Source organism: Grampus griseus (genome assembly GCF_964374135.1).
Source record: "Grampus griseus genome assembly, chromosome: 9".
In the NCBI taxonomy this organism is placed as follows: Eukaryota; Metazoa; Chordata; class Mammalia; order Artiodactyla; family Delphinidae; genus Grampus; species Grampus griseus.
Genome location: NC_139003.1, coordinates 7845102 through 7857784, shown reverse-complemented (window position 1 = coordinate 7857784; position 12683 = coordinate 7845102). Strand labels below are relative to the sequence as shown.

At 43.9% G+C, this 12683-nt stretch overlaps 1 protein-coding gene across 1 annotated transcript in view; it reads left to right on the top strand.

The window, feature by feature from the left end:
• Positions 1-12683, top strand: part of CNTNAP2 (contactin associated protein 2) — a gene marked incomplete at both ends in the record, with an annotated part of 2009686 nt that overhangs the window by 1746675 nt on the left and 250328 nt on the right. The window contains one exon of the mRNA XM_082661728.1: positions 6694-6864. Coding sequence (XP_082517854.1) covers positions 6694-6864 — 171 coding nt within the window. The remainder of the gene's footprint in view (positions 1-6693; positions 6865-12683) is intronic.

Genomic DNA, 12683 nt, shown 5'->3' with positions numbered 1-12683 from the left:
GCAGATGAAAGCTGAGGAATTCCACAAGGTTCAGGAATTGGAGTCATCAAAGCCTGGGGGAGGGGGAGGCTCAGAACAGGATTGGTTAAAAATCTGTGTAAACATCGGTTAGAGCCAACTTCACCTCCTCCCACACCCTGGTAACTGTCTTATTCTACCCACGTGGGAGGTGAGAGGTTTACACTCCAGACAGGAGGCAACAAAGAATGTGCGGGGGGGAAACTCCTTCATTAAAATAGAACAAAAACATGGAAATCTATGTAAGCATCCCGGAACACTGACCACCACATGCATACACCTCATGAAACTGGAGGGTCCTTCTCTCAAGAAATTGAATGATCTGTGACTAAAAAATAAAAGGCCACAGATACTGACACTTGGGGGCCCTTCAACAGGACAGGGAGCTCTCCTCGTTGTGGTGAAGCCCACTGGTCAGCAAATCACCACCACTCCCAGACACGCACACTCACGGAGCAGCCCGGCAGCTTTCTGGAACTTCACCGTTCAGTGTGAGTGCCTAGGAAGACTCACCAACCACTGAAGGTAACGTGAGGAGGGAGCCCGAACTAACAATGGGGCAGGAAAGGGGGCCTCTGAAGAGAGGGAGACAACGCAGAAGACAGACAGAAGGACAGTTTCAATAATTAAATGAACATTCTCGGACAGGTAAGATACTGCATCCACAGCTGAGCAAAACCCACGACAGCCTGCTTTAAAAATGAGGACTGTCAGAGAACAAGAAATAATACTTGGGTATTTGAAATATGATTGCCGAAATAAAAAGACAGTAGCAGTGTTGGAAATAAAGCTGGAGGAATGTCCCAGGAAGTCGAACACAAAGAAGAAAGATCAAAATTAGGAACGCAAAGGGGCAAGAGAAGGACGGATAAATATACAACTAACAGGTGCTTGAGAAAGGGCATCAGGAGAAACTATCAAAGTCCACTTTCAATTAAGGGAGTTAAAGGAAAAGATTCTCAAAGCTTCCAGAGAGGAAAAAATACGAGTAATGCAGGAGAAGAAATTTTTCCTCGATCCTCTAGGGGTCCTGGCTGGGTTTAATTAACAGGAAAAAAGCGTACAAATGTATTCAAGTTTTACATGGTACAGGAACCTTCATGAGGAAATGAAGACCCAGAGAAATGGTTAAACCTCAGTGTTGTGCTGCGCCATTAGATGAAGGGTAGAAAGTCACGGAAAGTCGAGACAGGACAGCGTGTGAGCCGAGCGGAGGCAACCTCGCAAGGCCTGTTCCTCGGACGCCTCTCTGCCCCTCTCTCTTTGGAGATGAGGATGCTCCTTTCCTCTGGGGAACTTCACATGAGAGTTTCCTGTCCTGCTTCAGAGGGAGCCCAGAAAGTCCTTCTGCACCTGGCATTCCCCACATCACTTCAGCTGGAAATGCTCAGTCTCCCAAGGTGCCATATTTTGGGGTAGCACGTCCTGAACCCCGTCAGTTATGTGAGCGATGTAGTGATCAGAAGGCATTAACTTTCTCAACAACGACACTGAAAGCTTGAAGATAGTGGAGAAATGCCTTTAAAGTTCCCTGGGGAAGTAATTTTCTGGAGTGTCTCAATTACATGTGAAAGCAGGATAATGACTCTCCAGAAGAGCAGGGATTTAGGAAGTTGACTTCACACATCCCTTTTCTCAAGAAGCTACTTGAGAATGTGCTCCAGGAAAATGAGGGTGTAGGTCCAGAAAGAAGCCCAAAGTCAGAGAGACCCAGGAATTGGGAGATTTAACACTGAAGAGGCAGAGAAGGAAACCCCTGCAATAAGGGCGAGAAGGCGGTCCCAGGCCATGAGAAGAGCCAGCGTGGACAGTGGCAGAAGAACGAAGGGCTGTCACAGGACGCCCCATCCTGTCACAGGATGTCACAAAAATGTGACTGCTGGGTTGCCTGACGTATCAAATGTCAGAAATGTTTGAGAAGAGCTTTTCAGGTGTGTTGGAGAATTTGTAAAGAATTCATGACAGATAGAAGGAAAACTATGTAAATGAAAAAAAATAGGTAACTCGATTCTAGAGAAACAAAACATTATACACAAAAAGAAAATATAATTAGATTTCACTGCTTGGCTCATTAGTGAACAATACTTAAATAGTCCTAAAAATATAAATACTGAATTTCAGCATACCCCCAAATCTGTGATTTTGCCATTTGGGGAGAATATGGAGGAAGGAAATAGGGAGGTGGGCTTGTAAAATGCTCGGTTCTCATGTGGCATCTGGGAAAGTAGAGACTGTTTAAAATGCATATATTAATAAATATCGACACAGGTAGATTTTAGAAATACAGGGATACAAAAAGAATTGTCACTAAGAAATTGGGTTTGCTAGGGGGAGGGTGGAGCAGGGAACAGCATTTTTCTATATCCCTTCTAGCACCACTTGACTTTTAAAACCAGGTACATGTCATACGTTGTTAGAAATTAAAATTAGGCTTAAAATTAATTGCTGCCCATCAAAAAAATCCTTAGAAATTTTGAAGTCAGAATCCCATGCTAAATTATCACTGGTGAGATTAAAGTAATTGCCTGTTAAAGAATTTGGATGAATGCACGATACTGCATTTTCTACGAATGACAGAGGTTTGAAGTGATGGTGGGTGTCAGCAAGGCCGGGTTTGCTGCCCAGCCCTACTCTCCTGCACCAGCTGAAGGTACCTCCCTGATTCCTCTGCCCACCCAAGATGAGTCCGGGCCTTGCCCTGAAGGTACTTTAAAAGCTTCTCACATGACCAGCTGGTTTTCAAGCTGGTAGAACCATCAACCTCACCGCAACTGTTTTGCTCAGCCTTTGCTGACCATTGCCTCTGCCCTGGGCTGGGTCCCTCACCCTTTTCCACCTGCCTTGTCGTTCTGTTACTGTGGACGGGCCCCTCCCATCTCAGATGTTTACTTCTGTTCTGCTTCGCGCTTTCCCTCTCAGTTTCCATCCTTGCCCGCTCTGCCTGTACACACTGGCTGTCCTGCCACCTGCTGTGGCACCATGCTTGCCATCCAGCGACTCTCGTTCCCAACTTAATGTGCTCGTCTAATGTCACTTGACCCTTGCAGTGCTGACCTTGAGAGCCAGTACAAATTGCAGCCATTTCAACAACCTTAAGGTTATAAGCCCATCAGTCTTGCAGATGCGTGGCATCGTTCAATAAGGTCTATAGGGAATAATAGGAATTAAGTCATGGATAAAGAAAATTATGAGGTGCTAGCAGGAGCTGTTGTCCAGTTATAGTAGGTGCTAAAGCAGCACTAGCTTTTATTTATATTTATTTAATATCTTTAATACTCAGGTTACTATAAAGTAGATTTTGTCCCATGAAGACTTTGCATATGGAGTGGAATTGGATATAACTTATCCAACTGTTTCATTTATCCATTGATTTAATAATTATTTATTGAGTACTTAATATGTTCTGGAGCTAAAGGTTGCAGAGATGAAATGGTTTTCTCCCAGCTTTCAAGGAGCTTACGGTCAGCTGGGAGCAATGTAAACAAACAGCAGGGCTTCCCTGGTGGCGCAGTGGTTGAGAGTCCGCCTGCCGATGCAGGGGACGCGGGTTCGTGCCCCGGTCCGGGAAGGTCCCACGTGCCACGGAGCGGCTGGACCCGTGAGCCATGGCCGCTGAGCCTGCGCGTCCGGAGCCTGTGCTCCGCAACGGGAGAGGCCACAACAGTGAGAGGCCCGCGTACCGCAAAAACAAAACAAAAAAACCAAACAAACAGTAATGACGCTATAAGCTCCTTGCATCAGTAAGTGCAATGAGCAGTAGAAAAAGCACTCATGTTACTTTGTTATAACCAGAAACCCTGGAGATTGGGCAACAGACTCATCAGCACAGGCCTCACAGAAGATCATCAGGGTCTGGAACAGCGGCACCCAAACTTCCTTATTCTGCCGCACGCTCATTAAAGCCTTTAAGCTCACACCCCAACAAGCTTACTTACGAATTCTGTCCATGCTCCACTGTACTCATATATTATGTACATTATCAAGTATGACTAAAGTGAATATTTTTAAGGGTGAGGTTTTTAAAAATCTAAATAGAATTCCTGGTCTCCTCCTCTTGTGCCCCATTGACTCTCCCCAGAGTAGGTACCTCAGCTGCCGCCATCAGTCAGGTCCAGGGTAGAGTCCTCACTGTTGCTGGTCAAGAATCTGGACTTAGTCAGTTCCTCCAGAGACTGGGGACAACCCACAAGCGACGACTCCAAAGATGTCATATGTGGTCATCCAGACATTTCCGGAATGATGGCTGGTAACCACCGTTTGTACAAGGCGTAATTTCCCTGTGAATATATTCATTCCAGAGACCAAATTAATTCAAAGTTGCTTAGTGAGTATAGAACGAGAGCTAATGGAATTGTGGTCTGTAGGGATATTTCAGCAAATGAGAATAACGGATTGAACTGTCCTTCTCCTCTCTGGGGATATTTCTGTCTGAATAACCAGTGCCAGACCTCAAATAAATACTGACATATTTTACGTTTAGCTCTCCTTTTTTCTAGAATCATTTTAGACAACTGCCCTTCTGTTAATACATCACCACCTCAGAAAGTAAGAAAGCATTTGATTGGATTGAAACTTTAAGATGTTAATTACATCTGTGTCCTGGGGATACAGCCTAAAGAGACAGAATTGCTTTGCCTTCAGGTTGAAACGTGGCTGGGGACTGATCCTTGCCGGCTCCTAGGTTGCTAAAAGGCTCTCTCACCCATTAGACGAGCTGAATCCTGCCAGCCCTGGGGACTCTTCATTCCCTCCTAGAACTCTGATTGGTGACAGGGTAGCACCTTTAGCTTTTATCTTGAGAGACCTTCATTTTCAGCCAGCTGGGAGAGGTGACTGAACTCCTCTCAACAGACTTGAAGCCAGATCTTGAGCTGGGAAGAGTGCTCAGAGCTCAGGTGATAGAAACTTAAACCATGGCTAAGATTCTTTCTTTTCAGGTATTTTTCTAACCAATATCATATCACATCCTTCTTCCCAAGAGGAAACCGGTCTCTTTTTCTCCTACTGAAAGCTATGATACTGCAGTGTTTTAAAAAAGAGCTTGAAACTGCACGAAGACTTTTGGGACACCTTCAACAGTGGGCTCCACCACCACTGGTTTTACCTTAATGGAGACGTTTACAAACATATTTTGCACCGACCGACTGCTGATATTGGGTTGGCCAAAAAGTTCATTTGGGTTTTTCCTTAAGATGTTATGGAATTAATTAAATGAGGATCCTTTAATATCTCATAATACAGCAACAATATACATTTAATTTGCACTTACGGCATAAGCATAGCAGTACCAACGCGAAGTTAACTCTGTTTAAGAGTAGCAGTTGAACTTATTGCCTGTGTGCATTATTTGCATAAAAGGAAGGGAAAAATATTGTGGATAGAAACTAACAGTAAATGTAGTTGATTCATTGTGTTCTTTGAAGGAAAGATATGGCAAAATCAACTTTTAAATAAACATGTATTTTAGATGTTAAAAGAAAATTTTCCACAGGCCGTTTACTGATCTGGTAGGCTTTTATTCAGCAGCTCATGAATCAGGCAGCCTCCAGTCTAGCAGAGAGAAAGGAGCTCCGAAGAGCTGTACAAGGAGAGATGTTTACAGACCAAAGGGAGCAGGGACAAGGAAGTTACACCGGGCGTATGCTGGTGGTTGAAGCAGGGCTGCTCCCCTTACATGAGCAGAGGGAAGGCTTGGAGCGTCAGGTACCCTGAGCTGAGCAGGCAAGAGCTGACTGGGTGGCCTGGGCCTGCCTTCTCTGGGTGAACTGAGCACAGAAACTCAGTTAAGTTTTGCTTTGCTGACCTGGGGCTTAGCAAGAGTGACTCCATTTTGGGCCTCACCTGGTGACCTTAACATGGGCTTAGTATTAAAGGTAAAGGCTTTAATGACTGTTTTAAAGCATATCCATGTATTTTGGTCCCTAGCTGTGCTGGCAAATGTACTCAGAAATGTGCACATTCTAGAGGAATTTCTCCCCTGGAGATAAAGTCTGGAGTAAGCTCTCGGTGTCATATTAAATTCTTGGTCCATCTGTTCTGATGGAATGTGAGTCCTCCAGTTTGGTGCTTTTATTTTATCCTGTGAACTGCCTTTCTCCTGGGGCCACTGGCTACTACCAGGCAGTGAGTAGGGAGGGGGGCGGGTACAACTGTGTCTACCCCATGAGTTCAAGGGTAGAGGCTGATTGTGAGCGCTCAGGAGGGCTCAGCTCAGCACTCCCACCCCCCAAAACACCCACAGGTCAGAGTGTGGCTTGGAGTCCCCAGGGAGGAAGAGGAAGGGGCTGGGGAGGAGACTCTCCCTTTACAGCAGCTGCCTCGGGGGTTTGGAACAGGAGAGGTGGGAGGTGGCTGGCCGGTCACCCCGCCTGCTTCCTCAGCTCCTCGTGCCGCAGGGCTTCTGCACTTGACATACACTCCTGAGAGCCCCTCCAGCACTGCTCCTAGCAGGTTTATCAGTCCTGAATCAAATATCTTATATACATACCCACATAGAACTTTTGGAAAGTCAAGATGTGTTTGTGGGGATTTTGTGCAATGTTGCTCAGCAGGCAGAGAAGAAACAAGGGCTACTGTCAGTGGAAATGTATTAAAACTCAGAAAATGGGTATCTTTTATATCACTGCCATGATCAAGTGTAAATTACCGTGTTTTCTTTCTTTGCTCTTTCCACAGGGAATTACTGGAATGCTGCCTCTTTCCCAAACCCATCATCCTACTTGCACTTCTCTACTTTCCAAGGGGAAACCAGTGCAGACATCTCTTTCTACTTCAAAACATTAATCCCCCGGGGAGTGTTTCTTGAAAATCTGGGGAACACAGATTTTATCAAACTCGAACTGAAATGTGAGTATAAATTCTTTGTCCGCTCATCACTAGCTACTCTTGTCACTGCGAGCTGATCTTAGCCGTGATTGTGTAATTTCGTTGGCTTCAAATATCAATGGCTTCCTTTGTTCCGAAAACAGCGCTAGATGGTAGATGCACAGCTTGAGAAAGATCCAGGTTCCTGTGCTCAGACTGCTCACCGGGAAGCAGACGCAGACAGAGCTTCCCACAGTGCTGTTCAGAGAGGATGAGGGAGAATAAATTGCCCTGATAACATGGGAGAAGGATGTGTATTTTTTTTCTTATTGAAGGGTAGCTAATTTACAATGTTGTATTCGTTTCAAGTGTACAGCAAAGTGATTCAGCTCATATATATAACTTTTCAGATTTTCTTCCATTATAGGTTATTACAAACTATTCAGTATGGTTCCCTGTGCTCTACAGTAGGTTCTTGTTGTTCACCTAGTTTATATATGGTAGTATGTATATATTAATCCAGACTCCTCATTTATCCCTGCCCCCGCCTTTCCCCTTTGGTAACCCTAAATTTGTTTTCTATGTTTGTGAGTCTATTTCTGTTTTGTAAATAAGTTCACATGTGTAATTTTTGTAGATTCCACATATCAGTGACATCATATGATGTTTGTCTTTCTCTGACTTACTTCACTTAGTATGATAATCTGAAAGTCCATCCATGTTGCTGCAAATGGCATTATTCCATTCTTTTTATGGCTGAGTAGTATCCCATTGTATGCATGTACCACATTTTCCTTATCCATTCATCTGTCCATGGACATTTAGGTCGCTTCCGTGCCTTGCCTGTTGTAAATAGTGCTGCTGTGAGCATTGGGATGCGTGTAACTTTTTGAATTAGAGTTATATGCCCAAGAATGGGATTGCAGGATCATACAGTAACTCTATTTTAAGTTTTTTAGGGAATCTCAATACCGTTCTACCTGGTGACTCTGCCAACTTCCATTCCCACCAGTAACATAGGAGGGTTCCCTTTTCTCCACACCCTCTCCAGCATTTATTATTTGTAGACTTTTTAATGATGGCCAGTCTGACTGGTGTGAAGAATGTGTTTATTTTCCAAGGAGACAGGGTTCAGAGTAGACAGAGGATTGGTAAATATCAAGAATAAGGTGTAAGAGAGTGAGGGTAACAACACAGAGGACAATAGGAATAGTCAGAACTAACACCTGCGGGAGTTCAAGGAGCAGCCTTGTGTGGCGCTATGGAACTTTGAGTCTGCACCTTTGCAGAAGAGGCCACACATCCACCCACCCTGTAAAGGCTGGAGTTCTGGTTGATCTCGCCAAGGGCACAGAAACTAACAGAATCTGAGCAAGAGCCAGTGCTGCCCTGTCCGTGGAAGGCAGAGGGTCAGTGGAGCTGAGAAGGGCAATTCTCATGGTACCGGGGCCCTTTTATCCTTGGGGCATAGTGCAGCTTCAGGGATTTACGTCCACAGACTTCCAGGTTTGATGAACATTTGCACACACCAGGCTGTCCTGGCTGTTCAGACCCAGATGGAATCAGCAAAGGAACAGACAGGACCAGGAAGGGGAAGCAGGTCTGTGCCCACCTGTTGCTCTGTGAAAACTCCTCGGTGCCTCTCCCCACATCAGAGAGTCTTTCTTCCTAGTCTGTGCTCTTTAACCCAAGTGCCTATGATACTGGGTCTGGTCTGAGGAAGATCCGGAAGCTATTTTCCAGAAATATCTGATGGAATCTTTTTCTCCTTTTGTAGTTATAATTATGCAACATGGTCTTTGAGAACTGGAATCTCGGGTAACTGTCTTTCTGCTGAAATCCTATGGGATTCTTTTTATTAAATGGTGGACTGTGATACGACCGGAAGTGCACGCACTTTGGAATTCTCATTCTCCTGTTGAAATCCAAGTTCTCGTGTAAATTGCTTAATCTGTTTAAATCTCAACTTCCTAATCTGTAAAATGGGATGGTAACTTGTGGAGGTGGTTATGATGCTAGGAGGTAGCCAGTCATGAATCATTTATTTCAGTGTCTAGTCGTTGTTGTAATTATCTTCTTCCCAAGAAAGCTCATTACAGATCTAGTGTGAACTAGATCTGATGGAAAGGAAGACTGAGAATATTCTAGCCTTAGAAATAAAAAAGAAATAAATAGAAATCTACTCTTTTCATGAATTATGGATTGGAATTATTTATAAGGGATTTTCACTTTCCACAGCAAATTAATTGAATCAAACTGTTTTCTGACTTACACAGAGTTGGATTGTGTTTTAGAAATAACTCATGGCAAAAAAGGAAAATTGACAATTCCATATCTGAGTAATTCTATAAGCTCCTATAAAATTACTATAAAATTCACCCTGCCCTTGTTTTCTATCCCCATGTTTTGTAAACCCAGGCCTGGGTTGTAAGAAGACAAACAAAGTAAGAGCAGACATTTCTACTTAGAAAGAGCAGACATTTCTACTTAGCACCTGCAGAATAGAATTGCACTTATTTATAATTACAAAAAACCTTCATAGATGTTTTCAAGTTTTCCAGGTCTTTCCATGATACAAAAACTCTGTGACAGAGAGTGAGGTCTAGTCTTGTTTTGTCATATAGCTCTTTTCTGTCACATAGTTTACCTTTGATAAAGAAGTATGGGATATTCAAGGCACGGATTAGAGGCTGGCTTCTCCTTGGAGTTCTCTAGACCTTCTAAAATTACTAAGGGTGGAAATACCTTTTATAAGATCCCCCAAATGGCGGAGATACCAAATGTCCATCATTATATAGCATCTCCATTCAGGTTCAAAGGAATTTATGGGGTGAAAAAAGGCCCGTTTCTCTATTTGAGCAAAACTTCTTCAAAGTATACAAGAAGTGAGCTTTCATGAAGAACATGGAGAAGAAAATGATTGAGGCTTCCTTCTGCCCTTCTATCACATTTCTCCAGACTCTTCTCTGCAGGATCCACGGGGCAGTGGCTAGAGATGGAGAATTCTCGCAGGCCCATCTCTGCCTTCCACTGATGAGTCACTGCAAACCTAATGGGTCCTGAACTCTTAGAAAGTGTCTCTACTCTTTTTTCCCGTTTAACTTGCAAGGCTTTCTGATCTCTTTCTGGTAGGAATTCAAATTTTGTTTCTCTACATGTGTCTCAAAGGAATTTTATCACAGGTCATGCCTACATAGTGGTTTCCAAAACAACATTTCTGTTAATTAACGACATTGCGCCCTTCTGTCAGAAGTGGGAGATTCTTGACTCTAAGAACAGTGAGTCAGTTGCACTAAGTTGATGCGATACCATCAGCATCTTAATGTGCAAGTAAAAACGCATATATGATAAAGTTAGAGTGCTGTTACCCACTAACATACTTTAAAGGTAAAATTTTAAGGCTGTATTTCATTCATTTACTATCTTTATTTTTTCATTCATTCAGTGAATATTTACTGAGTACCTACCATGTCCCAGATGCTGTGCTAGGTCAAACATAGTTAAGTCAAGCATGGTTTCTTTCCCTCAAAGATCTTTCTGTTTGTTTTGGAAAGCAGCAGAGTAAATCAGTAGTTATAATAACAATAAAAATAGCTCAGCTTTGTTCAGACTCCAGCACTGTTCCAGGGAGTTTACATAGAGCATCTCACTTAATTTCCTAACCACCCTTTGGACTGGGCCGTACCATTAGCATCTGTCCTTTACGGGGAAACTAAGGCACAGGGCGTGGAAGTTGCCTGGCCAAGGTCACACAGCGAGGAAGTGGCAGCGCTGGTGTTTGACCCCAAACATTTTTTGTCTGTCCTGAGTCATTGCTGTTAACACCAAACTGCACTGCCTCTCAAAACAGACATTGAGAGAGGTGGCTGAGCGCACCAAGGGGAGGTGGGGGGGGCAGATTTAAACCCGACTGGGATGACAAGGGTGCTTCCCAGAGAGTGTAACTTTAATTAAATTTTGATGGACAGGCAGGAGGCAGGAAGGTGAAGAAGGTGGAGAAAGAAGGGAGACCAGGAAAGGAAAAACATTATAGGAGGAGAACATCGGTGAGTGAAGGTGTGGGGACTGAACCCAAGGACCCCAGAGGGAACAATTCGGCAGGACATCCAGTGCCCTGGGAACAGCAGAGCCGCAGCTAAAAGGGCAGGCAGTGGTCAGACCACTAAAATGTGCTCTGGGCTGGGGCCGAGTTGGCTTGTCTTGACCCTGAAAGTTATGGTGAACAGGGACGTAACATGATCAGACTTGCATTCACCAGAGAAAAGATGGAAAAGCCAGAGAAGAGGCGGTAGGGGCTGGTGTGAAGGTGGTGGCAGAGTGAATGGGAGCTGGGGAAGATGACAACGAAGGGTTATAGCTGCAAGAGATGCTTAGGAGAGAGATTCCACAGATTCTAACAAAATGGTTGTATGGGTGAAGTGGGAGGGAAGGTCCTAGAATGAAGCCAACATTTGGTTGTGGTGGTTTTGATGATTGTGTGAGTAGAACAGCTTTCACTAAGGAGTGTGGCATTGGAGGCAAAATGCAAACTGCATTTTGGATATTTTGAGTTTGAGCATCTGCTGGATATAGGAGTGTCTATGCAAGTGGACACATCTAGAAGGTGCTGTATATACAAGTCTGGAGCCCAGCAGAGCACTCTGAGTTAGAAACACACAACTTAAGCATCATCATCACCTAGAGAATCATTAGGAAATCAGTACTGGGTACCTCCAGCGTGGATGGGGTTGCCAGAACAAATGTGCAGAGAGAGGAAAGGAGATGTCCAGGAATGAAAGCCACACTTAAAACCACAAGAAAAGTAGCTTGCAGAAGGCTGCCAGAGAAGTGGGAAGACAGTGATATCCCAGGGATCAAATAAAGAAAGAATTTCAAGAACAAAAAAAGTGTTTGATACCGCTGAACTGAGAGGTCACTAAAATAAGAACATAAAGGGCTCATCAGCTCTCACACGTAGGGGTCACCGTCAAAATGTAAGACAGTGTCTGCAGTGAGTGGAGGTGGATATGGAGATCAGGGGATGGTGGTTTTGTTCATTGTTCTTGTTGTTGTAAGTGGTAGGGACTTGGGCACCCATGTATATTAAAGAGGAAAATCCAGTAAAGAAAAAGACGTTGCAGATATGGGGGAGAAGGGACTGGCTGAAGGAGTGAGGTCCCCAAGGAAGTGGGAATGAGTGAGGCCCAGAATTAGAACATGTGAAGGGGCTGAAAGATACAAATCAAAGTAAGGAGGAGAGCATAAACCTTGGACAAGCAGGTCCATTTCCAAATCAAAAATGACTTTCGATTCTGTTGTTTTGTTTGCTTATTTTTTGTTAGTTATTTCTGAGATGGCAGAGGAATCGTTCTTTAAAAACTATTCCCTCACAACCATAGGTTTACCCATTTATTTTTTCAGAGTTCCCCATAGGGAACAGCTTGACTTCTCTGCATCCCTTTTCTGACCAAGATAGTCCCATCTTGACCATGACCATGGTCCCATCATCAGGCCACCTCTCACTGAGCACCTGCTGTGTCAGAGGCACTAGGGTGGATCCTGGAGATTCAGAGGTGAAGACAAAAGAAGCCAACACCCTCACCTACGGAAGGAGACAAATACGTTAGTAGCAGTATGGATTCATAACTTTAACTGAGAACTTCCTAAGTGCCAGGTACTGTTCTAAAGCTTTTACAGGTACCAACGTTTTTAGGTTTCATGACAAGTTTTATCTACATTTGACAGATAAGGAAACTGGGACACACAGGTTATACAGCTGATTTCAGATATTATGATCATTAAAATACAATAAATAAATTACAAGGATAGGCATAAGATATTGTAAATGTCCAGAGGAGAGATACATAACCCAACCTGGGAAT